The sequence below is a fragment of the Notamacropus eugenii genome, chromosome 1 (assembly GCF_028372415.1).
Source record: "Notamacropus eugenii isolate mMacEug1 chromosome 1, mMacEug1.pri_v2, whole genome shotgun sequence".
Classification (NCBI taxonomy): Eukaryota; Metazoa; Chordata; class Mammalia; order Diprotodontia; family Macropodidae; genus Notamacropus; species Notamacropus eugenii.
In genome coordinates, this window is record NC_092872.1 from 148,066,068 (window position 1) to 148,088,834 (window position 22,767).

The 22,767-nt window shown below is 39.3% G+C and overlaps 1 protein-coding gene across 1 annotated transcript in view; it reads left to right on the plus strand.

Annotated features, from left to right (window-relative positions):
• Nucleotides 1-22,767, plus strand: part of RORA (RAR related orphan receptor A) — an 887,404-nt gene that overhangs the window by 522,911 nt on the left and 341,726 nt on the right. Inside the window, exon 2 of the mRNA XM_072616450.1 lies at nt 1,038-1,121. Within this exon, the coding sequence (XP_072472551.1) occupies nt 1,038-1,121 (84 nt within the window). The remainder of the gene's footprint in view (nt 1-1,037; nt 1,122-22,767) is intronic.

Below are 22,767 nucleotides of genomic sequence, written 5' to 3' on the forward strand. Positions count from 1 at the left end.
ATGTGCATAGAAAAGTGTTTTATTCAACTGGGGCTAAATGGTACCCTAGCTCACTAAACTATCCTAAGCTACTTAAAATTCCTGGACCAAATCCCCAGCTCCACCTTTTTCTGGGTCCCTAGAGCTCAACCTAGCTCAGCTGTCTACCTCCATTCCTACCCCAGCCAAGAATGTCTCCTCTATAGAAAGCTGACATTTTCAAACTTGCTCCCTTCTCCTCTGCTTCTCCCCAGGGTAGTCACAGTCTAGGCCCCTCTCAAACACAGAAGTACAAGGTATTCATCAGCTCCTAACCATCGTACTCTTCATTTCTATGGGGGCCTCTTGGTTCATTACTTGTTTCCAGAGCCAGGACCTTTCCTGAGCAGAAAGCCAAATCATTGAAATCCACTTCTAAACACCAACCTGCTAAGTGAACTCCCCCTAATCCCAGCCAAGGCCCCTGTCACCTTAAAAAGACAATACAACAACCCTTTGAAAGGAAAAAGATCCCCCCTTTCTCACAGATCATTTTATTCTATGCCACTAAGATTTTGTGTGATGTTAATTCCAAACCCACCCACTCCACCCCCACCCCCGCCCTATACACACATAGAAATGGACCACATAGACCAAAGTCATCAATGTGCCAAGTTAAATTTAGTTGCTCAGAGTCCTTCAGCCAAATGGAACTTAGGGAAGATAGAGGACAAAGACTGATGCTCATTTGTCTATCTTGCATTCTCTGGAGATCAGCGGTAAGAGCTTCTGGTAAAACATTAATCCTCAAGGCTTGCCTCTCAGTTCTTCCATGTTGAGAGTTCAGAAACTAAAGGGCATTTTACTGTATGTCATGCGAGGTTTTCAATAAATTAAGATCCCCTTGGTTTTGAGTTGAATGTAATAATGCTTTAATTCACATGCCCTTAGTCATCGAGTTCAGTTCAGTGAATAAAGATAATTGTACAACACTGTATATTTTTACTCTACACAGACCCTCTTATGAGGGGAGCTAAGCCTGGCTCCATTGCTTTGCCTCTTTTTTTTTTTTTCCTCAGCTGACCAAATTGATACGTGTGGGTTTCCAGGATTAAAGAACACTAGTGCATTAAACGGGAAACAAACCTCTCCAAAATCACAAGGTACTGGAAATTTAAAAGTCTGTTGTCTTAACATTACTCTCATCATGCTTTTCCTGCCTTTTTTTTTTCTTTCCTTCTTTGTGTGCTGGTTTTCTCCCCTCCGGGGAGGCATTCAGCTCAGTGGGTTATATAACTGTGACTTGACACTGCAGCCAGACTACCCGAAGCTTTGGGATTCAGCTTACTGAACTGTAGCAAAAGCATGAATTCTCCTTCCCTGCACATGCCGGTGCTACTGGCGGCTTGGAGGAGCACAGTTAAAGGATGAATAGATGACTTAGGGTTACAGATCAGCTACATTTAATTCAGTAAGCTGGCGGCTGCAGAGGACTCCTTGCCATTTGGAGTATTGGTAAATATGCTGAGAACTGTACTGTCCCGATCACTAAAATGAATGGCTCCGAAGGACCAAAATAGGGTAGGGGCATGCTAACTCTGAGGCGAGTAGACTTATTCACTCCTCAAGGGAGCAGCCTGGAAAGCCTTGCTAACAATTTCATTGTCCAGAGTACAGGGGCATACAAGGTTAAGGTGAGTGGATTCCCAAGCTTTTAGGTTCTTTGAGGAAAAAAATAAAAAAGGCACTCTAATTCCAAAAGCAAGTAAGTCTTGGAGTTCTTTAATTCACTATTATCTTTGCTTACTGGATGGAACATTTGGTTAATTACATAGGCACCAGACCAAGAGCATTCAGTCCAACCAATTGCTATCTTCTGATTTGGACTTTTTGATGGGTTTTCTTTATATTTTAGTGGGGTAGCGTTAGGTTTTTTTTAGCCTGTTTCCCTGAGTAACTGATGAATCTTTATAGTACCTGGTAACCTATCTAACAATTTTTTTCTTTCAACTCCATGTAGTGAAATAGGTACTTCTCTCCTCCCCCCTTAAAATAGTTTTCTTCTATGCAATACCACATAAAACTAAGTTATTAGTTGAACAATGCTACTTGTAGAAAGCTGCAACCTGAAGGGCACCACCCCTAAGTCTTTTTAAAGGAATACCTCTTTTGCTTGCTTTGCGCTAGGTAATATGTGGCATAACATATTTACAAGGTTTCATGGATTCCCAGATTCTGCACTCCCCCAGAATAGATTCTCCTGCCCAGTCCGGAGAAGGGAACCTTGAGGAGGAGGGGAAGGAGGGTATGATGAGTGGCAAAGAAGAGGGGTCTGGAAGTTTGCCTTATGGAAAAATAAACCCAGTAAGATAAAGAGAAAGAGGCATTAAATTTGGAGTCATGAAATGTAGGTTCAAATTCCACTCTACTATTTAGTATTTGTGTTACTTGCTCTGTTACTTCTTACCTACATGACCTTGGGTAAATCACTTGACCTCAGGTTCCTCATCTGTAAAATAAACGTATTGGACTAGATCCTTTCTAGTTCTAAACCTGATGACGATTCCAATTCATTTCATCATACCAACCTCTCACCAACCCCACCCCCAATAAACACAGAGAGCTATAGTCTATTTAATAAAGTGTGAGTAAGATTGCTTCTGAAGCCACTTCGGTAAGAAATACATACATATATACATACACATATACACATTAATATTTCAAATATCATACTGGGTATTTGGGAAATATCCAGTAGTCATGCTTTGGCAGAAGGGGGAAATCTAAACATCACAAACTTATATCAACATTATTACCCTCTTCTTGAAGTTTTTCCTGACTCCCCTAGATACCAGTGACTTTCCCCCAGAGTCCCCCCACCTTTATCTTGAGTTAATGTATTTATTTTGTACCTACTTATGTAAATGTCCATATTGTCTCCTTCAAGTAAATGTAAGATCCTTCAGAGTAAGAATAGCTTTCCCCCCCCTTATCCTCAGTGCCTAGAAAAGTGTCTGACATGTAGTGATATTTTAATAAAGATTTGTTGATTGAAAATCAAACCTCCTTCCAGAATATAAATTGTATGGAAAGTTTCCCTATAACTGAGTGTGCATGCAAGGATGGTTTAATAAATTGGGAAAACATGGCAATTCGTTCAATTTAGGATTGTAAAATATAATTGATAGTACAGAATTCCATGGTAAAGTGGTTAGTCACTTCAAGGTCAGTTAAGGTTGGCTTCATTTCCAGAGAAGGATTGAGAGAAACCTTTTAGATCTAGCTTCCCACTAAGTGCCTACCAGCTAGATTCTTATAAGAAGCTTATGGATAAGTGATACCAACTTTCAGATTTTATGTTGAAAAGTTACATAATTCAGTGACCTGTTAGTCCTCCTTTCTCCTCTCCAAAATTGTCCTGAGTGGCATCTCCCTTGAGCAGCTCCTGCCTCCCCCTTGCCATATGGAGTTGCTGCCTTGCTCATTGAGGATTCCTTCTTTAGCAGGCAGAGCTAAGCTCATAAAACCCCAGCTTGTGGATCTGGGATCCTTATTAGAGAGAAGTGTGTTTGACAGGTTTGGCCATTTAAATGGCCTGTCAGGTGAGCCTTTGATCCCAGTCACTTTCCTTTGTTTGAGAGGAATGCACTCCCTATTGCCAGGAGGCAAAAAAAAAAAAGCACGGGAAAGAGCACTTAGTCTGAACTGGAAGAAGCTTTTATGACCAAACCAGGGAGAAAGTTTTGCTCAGATTCCTTAGCACCCCACACCCCCTCCCTCCCACACAAATACTTTGACAACCCACCTAAATAAGAAAAACACCAGGACAGGTAATCAGAGGGTCTAGGAATCCAACATCCCCATTACGGTCTTGACTGTAACTCACTTTGTGGTTTGGAACAAGTTATTCTCCTTCCCCACCTCAATTTTCTCATCTATAAAATGGGGGTAATTCGTACCTCACAGGGTCAGGGGTGGAAGGGGGAACTGATTAATTAATGTTTACAAAGTTCTTTGAACTTAAAAAAAAAACCCTCACCCTGTACATTGTTATTATTTTTTGCTTTGAGTTCTGGGGTGTGTTTTAACGTGAGCCTCTAAAGAGAACGCCTCGTTTGCAAACCCATGGGAATGGAAATTCAATTTAAGGAATTAATACAGGTCCCGGAGAACAACCGGAAGGCGTTTACCCAGCAGTGTCGCTTTTTTTTTTTTTTTTTTAAGATTTCCATGGGGGTACTTGCAGCATAGGGAACGACAGCAGTCATTTTCAGTGCCAAGAACAATGTGAACTCCAAGAGAGGAAGCAGGTATCCAAATTCGGGAGGAAAGCTTTGACAAGCCTTTTTCTTGGCTCTCGCGCCTCGCTGAATGGAGCTGTCTCTCTTTAGAAAACTCTGGTTTTCCATCCCTATTCTGCCTTTATACAGTCCCTAGGGAAGCCAAACATGGAGAGAGTAATGCCTTGCCTGCTGTGCAGACTGCCAGGCGGAGGGCTTCGTGTCTGAAACATTAAAGCATACTTAATATGATTTAATTTCTAGCTCTGCTAATTTATCCTGTTGTCACTCTGCAGCACAACAACCAAATACAGACACTTGTATGCAAGTAGGTAATTAGGCTTTGTTATGGAGTTAGATTTGACTCCAAGTTAATGAGTGGCAGAGGAAAAGCTAATGAAGAGAGAGGCTTCTCCTCGGGTGCTGGGGATGTTTAACCCTTTTATGTGAATCTGGAGAAAGGCCCCTTTTCGTGGGAAAAAACACAATAGCCTAATCCCCGTTAGAGAAACTTTGCAACCTGCAAAAGTTAACAAGCCTGTTCCTAGCGATCTAGTAAGCCAGATCAAAAATCCTTGAAAATGTAGCTCTACCTGTATTAACTACATTGATCTCCCGCTCCGGCGGCCCCCATCAAGCGAAGTGCTTTATAATTGTTTTTTTTTTTTTTAACTGAAGAAACAAAAACAGGTGATATGTATCAATCGATGGCTGGCACGTTTGCGTTAGAGTTTGGTTTTGTTTTTTGGGGTTTTTTTCTTTGCTGGAGGCTATGCTTGACTCTTAAATCAATAGTTTACCCAATAGAGCCTGATATTGACTATTGGATTAAAGGGCTTGTCAATTTCTTATTCAAGATTCAATATTCAAGAATTCAGTGAGAGTGGGGAGATATTCCAGGTGTGCTTTAGTTCAGTAGTCTGACCCGTTTGTATTTCTGTACTGCCATTTAGATCATTTGAATTAAAATTCTATCTCTTAGAATTATAGATTTAGAGCTAAAAGATCATCTAGTCCAACCCCCTCATTTTATAGATGAGGAAATAAAGGCCAAGTGATATACTCAAGATCACCTAGGGAGGAAGTATCAGAGCAAGAATTTGAACCTAGGTTTTGGACTGCAAATCTGACATCCTTTCTATAGTCACAGGCTCCCTCAAGTTTGGAGGCTCAACACCTGAGGCAGCTATTGGTATTTTTCTCAACTCCTTAAGCTCCTAAGATTGTTGTTTGATTCTCCTGAATTCAGAATGGTAATTAGAGGAGAGTACCTCGATTCTGATGCATTTAGCAAAAGACTTTCATCTTTCAATATTCTCTGCTGGATGACGAATCAACTACACTATTTCCTTGAACCTGAATATCTCAATAGGTAAAGAAGCCTCATAGGTGAATATCTCTGATTTCCTTCACATATACCACCAAAATTGAGGGAGTAGAATTTTAACTCTCACATAAATCATTTAAGAGAGACAGCTTGAAGTCAGGCAGATCTAAGTTTGAATCCTGCCTAGCTGTGGGACAGTGTCTGATAAAATCTCTTGAGTTCTCTCAGATTCAGTTCCTCATTTGTTTAAAAAAAAAATGAGGAAAATGACAGCATCTACCCCACAGCATTATTGTAAGGATCGAACAAGAGAACATCTGTGAAACACTTTCTACGTGTGAGCCAGCTAAAAGGCAGGCTTGGGGAGCAGGGAGGTCTGAGTTCCAGTGCTACGTCTGACACATACTGCCTGAGTGACACAGGACGAGTCGCCATCCCTCAGAGCCCCAGCCTACCCTTTAGGACTGTAAATTGCAAAAACAGTTTCCTCTCCCCTGCAGCACTTTTGTGGTGGGGAGAAGAGGTCCTGATCAGCAAGCTCCCTATACCAATGGAAGCATATGTCCAGAAAAAGAAAATAGGCCATCTAGGTCATCTTCTTATTTTACAAATGCTTTCTCAGGTCATGAGACCTGGAGAGAGGAAACCACTTGCCCAGGCATACACAGCGACAGGAGATGAGACCAGAAACTCAGATCTCTGGATTCTTGCTCTAAAGCGTTAACTCTCCATTATGCCTTGCTGTCTCCCATTTCATGAATACCAAATTATCTGTGTTTTCTCTTGAGCTCCAAGTTCCATGTCAATAGACTGTGGTGCTGAGTACTTCAGCATTTCATTTTGCTATTTTGGAACAGATCTGATTAGGAAATATTAGATAGCCTATTAGGTTCTTCCCCTTCCCCTTCTCCTGCCAAAATCAACTCCAGAGCCATGTTGTCTATTGGCATTACCAACTGTTGCCTAATGGTGAAGTATCCACTTGCCTTTCTGGTCATGCTGGTATTTCTAGAAATGCCCAGATCAGTTTTGTGTTCATGGTAAAGATTGAATTAAGGTGCAGATATATTTCAAATTTGTGATAACACTGTCAGAAGAAAAATAGGGAAATCATAAACTTGATGTTTGGGCACAAGTAGGTCTAATCAAAGCATGGCCCTAGATTAAACAAGTCAGAAAGGTTCAACTTTTCTTTCTTACTTTTTTTTCCCTTTGGTAGCCTTTATTATTTTCGCCAGTCTTGGCCAAGTACTCAGTGATGTGGTGCTTCTGCCTAGCCTCCCAGGATACTACTTTACCTTCTCTCCTAGACAACTACTGATGATCTATGTCTTTCCTGACCTCTTCTGGCTCCATCAAAACTTGCCTCTTTTTTTGGCCCATTCCTTTAAGGCTTTCCTGAATAGCTCCTTAGGAAATATGATAAACAAACCAAATTGAGCTCTCCATGGCTTAAATAATAGCCTAATTTCCTACTGATCTCCTAGTGGCATTTGTATCTTTAATGCTATACCCATCCTTTAAAGCCCAGTTCAAATAAATGGAAACGTTGCTTATCTTCTAGCTCATTATAATCTCTTCTTCCATTCAGAGCACATCATGTGTACTTCTTTTGTGTACTTATATTTTAACTTGTGTCAAATTTATATATGCATAGTATCACCCCTAATCACTTGTAAGCTCTTTGAAGATGGAGTCTGTGTCCTATTTACCTCCCCTCAATTCACATCATGTAATAAGCACCTAGCAAAATACTTGTTAATTTAATTCAAAGGAGTAAGCAGTGTTGGAGTAAACAGTGTGGCAAGGTCAGTGAGGGAAAGATTTTGAGCCAAGATCCAATTCCAGTGTCTAGCCCAGTGCCTGCCCCATCATGGGCAATGTATCAATCAATAAGCATGCCTTCTGGGTGCTAGGGACTGGAATACAAAACTAAAAATTTAACAGTTCCTGTCTTTAAGCAGCTTACATTCTATGGATGGAAATACCATGTAACAGATAATAAATTTATATTCAAAATAAATCCTAGGTAGTTTGGGAGGGGAGGACGCTAGCAAGAGGGGGAATTAGGAAGGATTTTGCAAACACTATGCTACTTGCTCTGAAATAAAGAAATAAGGGATTCTACAAGACAGCTGGGAAGGTGGAAGGCATCCCAGGCATTTGAAATAACAAGTATAAAGGAAGGAAGACCAGAGACAGGTGTGAGGAATAACCAGAAGGCGAGTTTGACTGGACCATAGAGAGCATGAAAGGGAGAGATGTATAAGGCTGGAAAGGTAGGATGGGGCAAGTTTGTAAGGAATTTTAATGCTAAACAAGAGTTTTTATTAGAGGTTGATAAGGAGCCAGTGGAGTTTGTTGAGTCGTGGGGAGACAGAGAGGTTTTATATGTTAGACCTGAAAGTTAGGAAAATCCCTTTGGTGGCTACGTGTAGGATGGATTGAACAGAGAAGAGGTTTGAGTCTGGGAGAGCAGTTAAGAGGCTGGCAAAAAGTGATAAGGGACTGAATTAAGATGATGGCTAAATGAGTGAAGAAAATGAATTATGCAGAAAATATGGTGCTAAAAACAAGATTTGGCAATTGGTAGGAAATGTGGAGTGAATGAGAATGAAAAGCCAAAGATGAAACTGAGGTTGAAAACTGGGGTGACTGATACACTCCACAGCAGAGAATTACCAGAGGATCACAGAGTTCTCCTTTTCTGTCCCATTGTACATGTTTCTTCTGGAAGCACCAGTTTGGGATCTAGGCAGAGTTATAGGTGGGGGTTGAAGCAGGAAGGGGCAAGTCTAAGAGAACTAGGGAGGGGAAGCGGAGAAAGATGAGGCAGCCCAGATGAAGGCAGCTCTGAAGAAAAGCTGAGGTCTACAGATCTAACAACTTCCGGGGCACACAGGGTCAAATAGCAGAAATTAAATAAAAGGATTAAAATGACCCAAAACCCAACCTTTATCAGATTACTGCTAAGGACCCAGCTACAAGAGGGTGGGAAGCTTCACAAGATTCAGCCAAGTGCTACTTTTCTTCCTTGTCACTAATTTCAGACCCAAAGAGGTTTAATATCCCAGAAGCATATTCATCTTTCTGTGTTTATTAAATTAAACCCTACATGAATCTGCAACAACATACCGTTCATTAATAGGAAAAGAGACCATTGTTTCCCTCTAGGGAATAGATTGGCTCTGATCTGCTTCTAGGTAGGCATAAATGTGTTGGGGGTGGGGACTGAAGGGGAGTGGAGAGAGGAGGTGGAGGGGGAGGGGGAAGAAAGAGAGGGAAGGAGGTCCTAAAGCCTAGATTAGAAATATTCAAGACTGATTTTTATGGGAGCTAAATCTGTCTAAGTATTCCTGATGGGGCGCCTAGCATGATATTAGTTTTTATATGGGGAAAAAAAGAACATGTAATTGTGATATCTCCATAGGAAGAAAACTGCAAATCTGTTAAGAAGAACCCCTACGCAAATTTGAAAACAGCTTACATATAGGAAAAGCCATTTTTTCTTGTAGCAACATTAACATAGTCAAACAACTGAAGAGAAAATCCCATTAGCTAAGTCAGTCCCATCAAGTTAAAGCATACCAACAGTGCCACTGGGGGCTCAGTGGGAAGTCTCATCCTATACAGCATAGACCAGAATAATCTGGAAATCCCATCACTACAGATTCATGTTACTATTAACAATGAAGGCAAAACCAAGAAGCCCCTGGGGGAAGGAGGGGTTTAGAAAAGAAAGGAGGCAGAACTGTATAAGAAATAATATGGTGATAAAAATTATGGTGGGCACATGATTCAATACTCATTAAATGCCTGCTTTGTCCAAAGTGCTATGGTAACCCCCTAAATCTAGGATCTGGAAACCTATAAAAGATTGGTTAACAACCCTTGAGTAGGAACTCAGTCCATGGCAGCATGGGTTCAGATAATATTAACCTAAGGCAAGTCACTAGTCAGGGAGGGAATCTGAGGAAATGTATCCCCCTCCAAAAAGAGGAATTGATTTTCTTTCCCTTAATATTTAGGATTCCCCTGGTCAACCGCAGTTTTGTAACTAACCTGAGGGAACAGGGTTATAATCTGAATTAAATGAAGAAAAAGTTTTTGGGTTTTTCCCCCTCTGCGTTTTGCCCTGCTCGTTTCAATTGACCCAATATTTATTAAGCTCATACTGTGCTCTAGGCCTTGAGTTGGGCCCTGGGGATAGAAAAATCACTCATTTGATTATCAAATGTTCCCTAAGTACTCCATAAACTGGTCAGGAATGAAGAAATTGTGATTATTATTACTGGAGGACACTGAGGATATAAACAGGAAAACAATACAGTCTCTACCCTCAAAGAATTTAGAGTGTACCACATGGCCACCAATAAGAAAATACAGAGATAGAGAGACAGAGACAGAGAGAGACAGAGGGAGACCTATTAACTGATGAGATCAGGTGGCACCTGAGCTCTGCTCCAACAGAAGTCAGAGATCCTGTAAGCTGGGGTGAAGAGGGAGGGAAGTCCCTAGAAGGAACTGGGAATTCTGGGAACAGGAGATCATAAGTCGCCTTTATTTCATAAAAATAATAACAATAATCATCTGTCCTCCTTGACATTAGTGACAAGTGTGGTAGTTTCTCAGGGTTTTGTTTAGCACAGTGTACAGAAAGGATAAGGATGACTTGTGACATGAATGATGGGAAATGGGGAGATAACAGAAATAGTTAGCGTTTATATAACACCTTGAGATTAGCAAAGCATTTTGTCTGTTATCTCATTTTATCTTTAGAACCACATTATCAGGTAGATACTATTGTTACACCCATTTCATAGATGAATAAACAGACTGGCAGACCCTTTCAAAGGTTCAATGAACTATAACGTGTCTGAAACAGGATTTGAACTCAGATCTTTCAGAGTGCTATCCACTCAGCTACCTAGCTGCTTCTCAGAAAAGAGAAACTCTTTTCCCATTAAAATATTACTTCATTCTTGCCAGGCATTAACCCTAGAAACAAAAAGAAATATCCCAGTAGTGATTATTAAGTGGAGGCTGCCAATCAAAGCTATGCCATGAATGAGACTACAAGGCATCTCTTATACCCAAGAGTCATAGGGAATCAGTCTCCACCAGTACGTTAAGAGCACAGAGTCCCTATTGAGTAGCTCAAGACATAGTGCCTTACAGCAGTGTCCAGCAGTCATCCCTGATGGTGCCTTTTGCTAGCTAGACAGAGAGCATCAGCACTGAAGTCCATCAAGGTCTGATAATCCTTCACCCCAGGGTCAAATCAAAGTGATTCACGTAGTCCTAGCAATGGACTGAGCAAGTTAGAAGCACTGGAAAAGCTCTGGAAGACAGGGAAGCTAATCTTAATCTGCAATTAAATGGAAGTCTCAGCACAAGTCTCATCTCTGGTTGGAGACATTTTAGTGTTGATTAATTGATTGGTGAGAATGAATTTGGGGATTTAGTTGGGAGACTGATGAACCAGAGCATATCAATGACACAACTGGTCTGATGAAAAGAAAATTTTACACTGCATTCAAAGAAGGCCAAAATGCATCCATTCATTCATTCATTTGCCAAGCATTTATTGAGCTCTCGCTACATGCCAGGGACTGGTGCTATATGCCAGTATATACACAGAATGTGCTACAATCCTAGTACATTCCGATTGTACTGGGAATACAAAGCCACAAAAATCCACAAGGATCTTAGGATCCCCAAGGATATTTGGGAGAAACAATATATGTCCAGATAACTAAATCCCATTCAAAAATTAAAGATACATTAAGTAAATGTGTAAAGTCATCTGTGGGGTGAGAGTCCTAGCAACCAAAGGGATCAGTGAAGTCCTCCTATAGAAAGTAGCTATTGAGCTGAACCCTGAAGAGAGCCAGAGATGCCAAGAGGCAGAGGTGAGGAAGAATAATATTCCAGGTAGGGGGGTATAGTCTACGTAAAGACACAGAAATGAAAAACTGAGCGTTGTGTACATGGAACAGCTAGTAGCCCACTTTCCCCAGAAAGTAACATGACATCAGCAGGGCAAGATGGGCCACAGCCAGACTGATAGGTTGCAGCCAGATTGTGAATGAAAGGCTTTATATACTACAGAGAGGAGTGAGGGTTTCATTCTAAAGGCGGCTGGAAAGTCCAGTCAGCAGAGCATTGTGATAGGAAAATCAAGTTAGCAACTGTGTGGAAGATGGATTGGAGAGGGGAGAAATGGGAAGCAGAGAGACCAAGTAGGAGATATGGCCACTTCAGGGAGCTCCATGTTACTTCTGAGGTACATCCTCCCAAGCATGCGTACAGTAATTTGAAAGTCATTGGAAACCAGAACCCAGCAGAAAGAAGACTTCCCATTCACCCCAAGAAATTACTGTGCTTATTAGCAATCCATCAGCAAAAACCTACTGAGCATGAACCATGTCCTCACCATTATCTTAGGTATAACTAAAGATAAAAAAGAAAGTAGACCATATGCCTCTTGTACTCATGTAGCTTATAAACGAGTGGGAGAAATGGCAATCTAAATTTTTTTTCCAAGGATGATGATATATCAGTTGGTATGGGTACTTGGATTATTTTATCAGTAACAGAATTCCCCATATTTTTAATCTATATTTTGACAAAAATTTGCTATTTTAAAATTATAATAATATATTCATACATGTAAATGATAACTATATAGCACATTTAGATTTGTAATTGCACTGGTGAAGGGAGCTTGCCTCCATCAATGCAGATAAATAACTCATTTGTAACTAATAGTCTTGGAAAGTTTCCTGAAGCAGTGAGGGTGGAAGTGATTTGCCCATGAAAACACAATCTGTCAGGGGTAGAATTTGAACTCATTTCTTCCTGACTACAAGGCTTCACAATAAGTTTATTCACTATTCTGTGTCTGCCTGTGTTTATATATGGATGGAGATAGGGCCTGGTCTTGTGATTTCCTTCTTATAGAGAACTCCCTGGTGAGAAAACTCCATGTACCAATTCATTTTGGAATCTTCTCTGAAACTTGTAATGTTAATAGAGATTTTTAATCTCAGACTTTAGGGGTTCCATGAATTTGATTTTGATCATTATTTCCTTTGTAATTTTTTTAATGTTATGAATTTAAATATATTATCTTGAGAAGAGATCCATAATCCCTACCAAACTGTCAAGAGTTCTATGACATAGAAAAGATTAAGGATGCCTATCCCAGAGAATTGCCTAGAGTACTAAGGTTAAAAGATTTATCTGGGGTCATATAGCTACTATGGGTCAGAGGTAAAATTTAAACCAGAGTCTTTCAGGTTTCAAGATTGGCTCTCAATTAACTAAGCCATTCTACCTCCCACATGCTTAGAAAGGGTTTTATAACTACAAAATGTTTTCTCAGATATTTTCAACACTTGATCCTTACAATAAGGTAGTGCAAATATTATTCCCAGTTTGTAGGCTGAATTAAGTGACTTGCCCATGGTTACATAGGAAGGGGCAAAACTGGTCTTTGAACCTTCAGTATCCTTATTCCAAATCTAGTGTTATTTCTACCATACCATACCATCTCTCAAGTACACATTTGTACACTTTTTTTGGTTTCTGAATATGTCCAATCCACTAACTTGGTTGGGTTCTCAGCTCTGCTTTTCTTTGTGACTTTGGAATGTCTCTAAATATTAATTTTCACATCTGTTGCAATAGATACATCTCGAATGTCTTCTCTAAATTTTAACTTTTATAAAACTATTGCATCTTTACTAAGTATGAGTTTCTTCCTCTAATTTGTCTTCCCCCCCCAAATATCCAGCAGGTAATGTGACACAGTGAAATACAAACTTTAAAAGTCAATTCTTATTAATAATAAAGTCAGCAGTGAGTATACCAAAAGTATCATTCTGTAATCTTGGGGCTAATACAAATACTTAATAAAATGTACAGGCTACCAGAACCCAACCACCAACCTGCTGCTTCCATACCTCCAATTAAAATGTGAAGAGTTAACATTTATACTAGCATATTTAATCCATTCAATCTACAGGTTCGACTGATTTGCTAGGAGAATATCCCTGAGACTACAAAACAGAGTTCTCTTCTAGATTTGGGCTGTCCATTTCAGTTAAAGGAAGTATGGAGAGTAGGAAATCATAACCCAGAATCAGTGACTGCTCAACCACCAAAGTAAAAAGCACTGGGATTTAAGAGGACAAATTAATATGAACCTACAATTAAAGTCTCAGTTCTTACTAATCTAGGACTTCATTGGAGATACTTGAATGTAATATTTTGGTGAACATGAATGTGAGGATTTAGGAGGAATCCAGGAGCAGCAAATAGGTCCAAAGAAAGATATGCATTTGAAAATTTCCTTCAGTTTCCTTCAGTCCAAATCCGGATGTCTAGTTCTGTTTTCTTTTTCGTTCTGCAAATTGCTTTTGTGGAGTGTGTGCCTAAATAATAAAGCTCAGCCACTGCAATGGATTCTCTTGACTCAGTGGAGACAGGATGTTTCACTTTCCAAGACATTGGTGTGATAACTCAGGTAAAAAAAGAACAAGGCCTTTTCTGGTTTTGTCTATCCTTCTTTACAGCTCTGTTTTCAGGGTTTTGAAGGAGCTTTGGCCCAGCCATTCTCTTGAAAACAACAGAATTTCTGCTACTCATGTTATTTGATTCCAAGTAAGTTTCTGTTCTGTATTGTGTTGTTATAACTAGAAGGAACATCAAGTGAAGTGAATCCATTTATTATGTTCTAAAACATACTGCGTTCATGAGTGTGTGCAGGCACAGTGGTTCACATTTCATGAGAACATTGTGACTTGCAGTTAAATAGGGCAGAAGGAACTCCCAGGTAGGGAACTCCCTCTACCAATGCCAGTTGGCTCTTTCTCTGCAACTTATTATCTTAGAGAGTTTCCTAGAACACTAAGAAGATAAACAATTTGCTCAAGGTCCCAGCATGTTTTAGGACTTAAAGCTCCTTCTTCCTAGATTCACAAACAACTCTCTATATACATTATGCCACACTATTTTTCTTTCTATTAAATATGTAAAGATAATTAAGTGATTTGGGACACAGGACAAAGGCATGGAGAATGCATTACTCAAAACAACATACTACCTTCTGTGAAAATCAGTAGCAAGATTTTAACTCAAACAATTCAACTTTTACTAGGTACTTGCTCCAAAGGAGACACTATGTTAGTCTTTGTGGTGGGGGGAGAGGAGGGGAAGAGTGGGGAGGGCACCTAAAGAAGTATAAGAATGGGATTCCCAGATCTCAAAGATCTTATAATCTTAATGGAATAAAATTTCAGTTTCCAGTAGAATGGAAGCTTTTTTGAGGGCAGGGACTATATCATATTTGTTTTTGTAACCCTGGTGCCCAGCTCAGTCTTTACACATAGAAGAAACTTTAGAAATGTCTGTTAAATTGAATTGGATAAGACAAGACCAACAGAAATTGGGGGAGGAAATACCTTTGTCTAGGTGTTTTATGAAGTTCTTAAAAATACATTGAATCAACATTAAATGCTGTTATCATCGACGGAAATAATCAGAGAAGGCTTTACAATAGAGATAGTATTTGATCTCTGTCTTGAGGATTATATAAGGATACAGATAAGATGAGCTGTTGTAGATAGTGAGAGAAGGAGGGAGGGGGGCATTCCAAGGCAGGATGGGGCGTGAGCCAATATATAAGATGATGAGGAGAGGAGTTTGGCTGTACAAAATTTTTGTGTCATAGAGTAATGGGAGATTAGCTAGATGAGATGGGGGCTAGGTTGTGAAGGGATAAGAATTTGTACTTGCTTTGTAGGCAATAAGGAACCACTGACATTTTTGAAGAGAGGGGTGATATACTGAAATTAGTGTCTTTGAAGGATTATCACTTCCCCACAAAGTAGACTGGTTTAATTTCTGTAAAATGCACCACATTACACTTCTAAACATGGTATCCAATGGGAACCAGTATAGCAGAATCAAGTATATTGCATTGTGGCTAAGAAATTTAACTTCCATGAGAAGTGTATAACTATCTTGGAACCCTTTGACAATGGCATTTACTAGAGTAGAACTGAATGCTAGGTAGGTTTCTCCTGTTCCATCCTTCCTCCCTCACATAAGGAAATTTAATTCAATTCAGATCAGTCAAACACATCCTTATAAAACATCTACTACATGCTTTCACTCTAATGGATTTTTGAATTGTGTTTTGGGTTTCATTTTTCAAGTCAATCAAGACATTATAAGTCTCTGATCCAATAGCCCTTCTGAGCACCTGGCCCCAGGTGAATTATAAACTCACTCTCCCCTTGGGCACTGGGAATAAGAAGGAGAAGACTATATATATATATATATATACATATATATATATATATACACACACACACACACACACACACACACACACACACACACACACACACAAATTAAATACGAAGTAATTTCTTGGGGAGCAATTAACCTCTAAGGAGAGGACTTAGGTTGGAGCTGAGTTATGAAACGAATGAAGGATTCCAAGAGGCAGAAACCAGAAGGGATAGAGGTCAGCCTGTGCAAAGGTCGAGCAGATGAAATGTGGTGTTTTTCTCCAGTACACAGGGAGAAGCAAGCAGGCCTATTGAAGCACCTCATTTCAAGGTAGTTCCATGGCATGCCCTCTAAACTGATGCCACAAGCAGGATTATATTAATGCCTATAGAGATTCCTCAAGACCTGAAACTGGCTTTGACAAGATTATTTCTTACCAAAAGCCCTGATACCATGTATCTCTACTTAACATACAATTGTAGGTCAGTAAGGAAATCTGGTAATAAGTAAAAATGCACAGAAATATCAGGAACATAATAAGGGAAATAATGCTAGCATGCTATATTCTTTATCAAAACATTTTTTCCCCCAAGAAATAAAAGTAATAACATTTGTGAGCATATATAATTCAAAAAATTAAAATGAGCTCTATTTAGAGACAAAGAGCTCTTTAACAAAGGTATAAATGTGCTCTTTTTAAAAAAAAAAAAATGACTTTTTCCCCCTTTCCCTGGTACCCACAGTAATGAACACTCCTACCCAATCAAAATATGAAAACAAAATTGGAGCTGTGTCAGCATCTTGGCTGCAAATAAAACTCCAAACAGGTTATAGCACATGCTAGGAATACAAAATAAGGTTAGAAATAATGCTTCAGCTGTGAGTTCTTCAGGCTGGGGAAATAATAGAGCATAATTTAGTAGAAGACGAACTAGGGAGTCAGCATACACAGGAAAAATGAAAGGAGCAAGAAAAATGCAAAAGGGTAGGAAACAGGGTGGAGAAAAATTTGAGAAATACAGTGGGTGGTAAATCATTAGAGGATGGAAGAAAGAACAGGATCAAAAAACAACTCAGGTAAAGAGTCCCACGAAGAAACTGAGAGAATTGGGTTTTCTATAAAATGGACCAGATTACATTTTTACACATGGTACCAAATGGAGCCAGTACTGAAGTACGTTGCATTGTGGCTAAGAAATTTCAGCAGCCTACTGCCAAAATGACTCTAGAAATAGAACTACCAAGAACTGACTGGCCTTTAGTCCCTGGGCAGCTAGAACATTTAAGAACTCATTTCTCTCTGTTAGTCCAATATTATCACCTAAGTCATAACTAAATTTGTATAGCGGCTTTGTAATTATCTTAGCTTACAGGTACAGATGTCAGCTCGCATTGTTCAACTTAATGGGTTTTTGAATTGTGTTTTGGATTTCATTTTTCAATTCAATCAAGATATTATGGGTCTCTGATCCCATAACCCCTCTGAGACCCTGGCCCTGGTGAATTACAAATAGGGGTTCTTGTGACCAAGGACCCAAGATTACATAGAAGTAGTAAAAGGGTAAAAAAAAAAAAAAAAACTTTTTCTCTTTCAAGCCTTTTCAACAGAATTATCAAAACAGTTATCTCAGGAAATAGCAAGTTGAGTCTTGCTTTTGTTCTAACTGAAAGGAAGGGCATTTTTCTCCTAATAAGTATTTATTGTGGAGGTTAATTTCCCCTTGTGTCTGATTTCCTAGGGCTAATGGTTGAGATTTAAGAAAGGGAACTGTTCTCCATCATTTTTTCTCCACACTAGGAGAAATGTTTTCTAAAATTGGATATAGCCGATAAATTTATCCTGAAATTGCTTACTTTTAATGTCTGTTGCCTTTTTGGGGACTACAATTTTTGGAAAAATCCATCCTATAGAAGTCACATTCAATGTTCATTTGGGGGTCAATGAAAAAAATTCAATGAGAAGATTCTAAAAACATCCCAGTACTCTAAGTCCTCTGCCCCAGTCTTCCTATTATTTCTTGATGACAAATGTTTCTCAACTTCAAATATTAAGTAAACCCCATTCTTTTCAAAAAAAAAAAAAAGCAAAACTTGCTCCTAATGGCCTAAATGTTATGTTTATTAGTAGGAATTAAAAAAAAACAATATATTTCATCAGACAAGCAGTCCACTTCTCACCCCTTTATTATCTATTTATATGTGGAGTTACCTGGTTTTCCCCAGGATGATCTATGGGTTACTAGATAAAATTCTACTCCATATTCCATAGATATGTGAGGCCACAGTGGTTAGATAAGGGGAACAACTAGTTTGAAATAGTAAAAATATTGTGGGGAGGAGTATGCATAATAAGGGAGGCCTACCTAAAGCCCAGTCAATAATTTAGATCCATGCCAGTCAGTTGATATTCAGAGATTCCTGCATCCCAGGTGAAATGTATGTTCAGCCTACATCTGGGGAACACTCGTATCCTTTGTGGGATTTGCATGGACCCTGCGTTTCATAGGTTTCTTCTTTATTGACTTGAAGATTCATAACTATTCAGCAGCACATATATGTTGGGATCGTGCACACCCTCATCATCTGTTCAATTCATAACAAATTAGTGATTTTTCACAAAAAACCTTAAAGGTGTTGTACTTGTTGGCACACCCCAAAGTAGGTAGTAATAGTCAACCACCTGGCACCTGGAGCACAAGTAAAGAAACATCTTTAAGTACTGAGAATAGAAAGAAAACGAGGATTTTGGGGCTTGTATCCAAGAAGAAATCCAGAACAAAGTCGTTTGAGAATCAAATTTATTTTTAGCTGTCCTAACCCCGTTTCTCCTACTGAAGGAGATAGATCCTTCACCTCCCAAGCCTCTCAAGTGTGTGAATATATACACATAAGCTACTTTGTATTGCTGGATATGTTTGCCAGTGTATCGATCAAATTACAACTAGATAGTAAGTTTCTTGAGGACAAGGACCACGTTTTCTACTTTTATTTTACTTTTTTATCATCAGTCACAGGGTGATTCACTATTGGCACTTGGCAAATATTTGTTGATTGAAATACTTTATAGGTCGGGACAAATAATAGCCACGTCCAAGCATCAGCATAAAACAGGCAGAAACAGGCCTATAAGAAAGAAGGCCCAAACTGAATAACTCCAACTGTGACCAAAGCAACATCACAGACCTGGGAATGGAAACTTTTGAAACTCGGCCCCAGCAAGAAGCCTGTGTGAAGGCAGCAGCTCCTTGAAAAGGTGTTAAATCGGTGAAGGGCAGAGATTGTCAATCCATTAAACAGTGAGTTACAATAGTCAAGTGCAGAGATCACAGAGGCAAGGTTTAATGTACACATATCTATACGGGGCCCTTTGATGCTTTCAAATACCTCCTCGTCATCTGAAAATCAGTCAGCAGGCATCGCCTACATATTTCACAGCAGTCTACCCGTCTGGGTGTTTTGGCTTGGCAGCAGAAAGCTCTCTGAAAGGAAGCTAAGATACTTCAATGCCTTCTTGCTCATATATCCAGTTTGTATATTCCAGCAGTGTCTAATTTTCAACTAATTTGGGAATAGTTGATTCAGTTGGAAGTGTGCAAAAGAGCAATTAATGTGGCTAAGGCACTTCTTTGCGATCCCAAATGGGTCTTACATGCACACAGCACAAACTTTGAAATATGGAAGTGGAGAAGGAAATTTATTCACAGATCACAACTGTTTTCAACAAGCCCAGTCAAAAGGGCCAAATGTTTGAACTATCTGACTTATGCCCAAATAGTTTTGTAATCTTTCAGGGAGGGATATTTAGGGCTTTCTGTGAGTAATAAATAATTTAGAAATCATTCATTAAGACTCTCTAAATTATAGACACTGCAGGCAAATTCTCTTTTAAGAGGAGTACGGCCTAGAAATTAGACTCTAGCCTCTTACTTTCTTCTGTAGTTTTTTTTTTTTTAAATTCTCTCTAACCATGAGTAAAATACCAGTGTGGTAAGGGCTTGGTTTATATCCCAGCAATGCTCAGGACTAAGTCAAAGATGAAAATGAAGTTGGTGGTATTGAGGAAGCATCCGGAACAGGAAAGTCAGAAGACTTTCATTTTTATTCCTTGTTCCACCAATGTTTCATCCCTTCCTGTATGTTTCCCATTCCCTGTTTTTAAAGGACCACATAGCCCTTCAATCTAAGGGCAGCTGTGAACATTTATGGGATGAGAGTTTAATGGACTGAAATCTCCACAACTCCTTTGCATGAGGCAAAAATATAAATCTAGTTTTAATGAGAAAGTGTTGATTTATCTATCAGCCAAAACCTGACCAAGCCTAATGGGATTAACCTTTATTTAATTCAAAAGTTGTAGGCAGGGGAAAAGGCTGTCAATACTTTTAGGAGACACTTAGAAGAGGACTACGTAAATGGGTATGCTTGCTTCATTAGAGAGGAAATAAGACCTTGGTTCTGGGAAGGTCCAAAAACCTGAAAAAGATAATAGTTTGTGTACATATCAACTTGAAAATTCAGGGTCAAAGTTTGCAGCTGGAATTTCATCTAGGCCCACTGAGGTCATCCAGAACAGGGGTTCTTAACCATTTTTGTGTCATCGACCCATTTGGTGCTTTAGTGAAGTTTATGACCCTGTTCTCAGAATATTGGTTTAAAAATGCATAAAATAAAATACATAGGTTACAAAGAGACTAGTTTTGATGAAATATAGTTATCAGTTCACTGACCTCAAGTTAATAACCTTTTATCTAGTCTAACACCCTTTCCCATTTTACAAATAAGGAAACTGAGACCTAGAATGGTTGTGATTTGCCCAAGGTCACACAGGTAAGTGATAGAAATAGAATTCAAATCTAAGTCCCTATATATATATATTTAAAATCCTGAGTTTGCCAGGCAAGCATGGTAGTACATGCCTGCAATCCTAGTTACTGTTGAGGGGAAGGCTGGTGTCTTGAATTGCAGACTCCTGATACATTGGGGACTAAGCTGACTGGGTATTTGCACTATGTTTGGCATTAACATGATGAGCCCTGCTTTTCCCTCTACCCTTAGCAATTGCTTAAAATGGGGGAAATTTGACCCAAGTCCAAAACAGAGCAGATCAAGGCTTCCATGCCCATCAGAGTACGACTGGCCTGTGAGTAGCCCTGTATTTCTAGCCTAGACAACACAGGAGACTCAATCACAATGATGAAGTCAAATCAAATCCATACCATACTGTTTGCCTTTTTTATTATTATTTTTTCTGACAAGGAAAATCAATTTGAAAAGCAGAATTTTAAATACAGGAAACAAAAGTATTGCATTGTTCTAGCTTGCTACACTCATGCATTTGATGCCATCACAGAAAGAGAAAGAAAATAGATGTGTCTAATATATCGTGGAAGTCCTTTTCTGTTCCTTCCCTCATTGGTTCCCAGTAAAAATCCATTTGATTCCACTTCGGGGGTCTAAGTGCTATATGATCCCAAAGCCTACCTTTAGGTTACAGCATTCTTTTTCCAAATGATGTCACTCAGTATTGAATCATGCAGATCCAGGGAAGAGAAAATCCTGCCTTCTTTTAATACCAGCTCACGGTTCTCTCATCCTCATTTTTAAAAAGCTGCTCAGAGAGAATCAAATCATTACATGCCCTGATGCCATCTCAAGCTAAATAATGAACACTTTTTTTTAAGATGCCCTTTTTTATGGTTTCCCAAATGACAAGGTATTTTAAGTAAAACATGATGAAAGGGATATGGTCATAAAGTTATATATATGGAAATAAAGGTATTTTATGACAGGAAAAGTGTCAAAGCAGAGCTTTATCAATGAGTGGAATTTCCTGTAAGTAAAAAAAAGATAAATGAATTAGTAACTCAGAGTAATTTTTTTAAAAAATACATATTCAGATAAGAGCTCTGAAAAATTTGATCTCTTTTAGCCAATGAAGTATGATCTGTAATTAGGTTTCTACTCAGACACTAAGAAGCATGAAGTACATTTCTGAATCTAGTTGACCTTTTCAGCTAGAGAAGCCAAATGATTTCCATTCCATGCTCTTTAATTCTGGAGGAATTTGTAATTTGTTGCCACAGATCAAAAAAAAAAAAAAAGGAAAGAAGAGGAAAAAAAAAGTTACCCCAAACAGAAGAAAAGTTACAACAGTCCCTTTCCATATTAATAAAATAATAGCATTTTAGAGCTCTAAGGTACCTACGGGATCATGTCATCCAGCCCCCTCATTTTAAAGATGAAAAATCTGAAGTCCTGAGAGATTAAGGAATTGGCCTGAGGTCATGGCATAATTTAGACTAGAACCCGGATCTCCTGACTCTCGGTCCAGAGTCTTTCTACCACACCCCCTTTTCTTAGCTGCTTTCTCCTTGGCCTGTTGGGCTTTTATTTCCAGCTGTTTCCATTTTTGCTGCAGGGAGCATCCCTCATTTGAATCCAATACTAGGCCTGCATTTGGGAACCTTTCACAGGCCGACATCTACCCTCTTGCCTTTCTTAATTTCTTTTGGAAATTCTCTATTCTCTCACCTTATTAATGTTAAAACAAAACGGGTTCTTTCATTGCCACAGGCAGCAAGAAAGTGAACTTCTAGATGGAAGAAAGTGTCTTCCCTAGTGAGAGCAGCTAAATTAGTTCTGAGGTGCTTTCACTCACTGTAACTGTAATGAGAGACACCAGCTCCTCTTCATTAATAAGATGCCAATCATGAAGGGAGAAGCCACAAGGACCTTTTTTGTGGGGGGGGGGGGCGGGGTGAGGGGTGTTATAGAAGGGGATAGGTTACTGGTGCAGTGGTGAGAGGGCATTAAAACAGAAAATAAAAGTCTTCTAGGAAGTGGAAGAACACAGGTGGATAGTCCAGAATTCAAAGGGAAGACAGACCCAGTGGGTAGGTG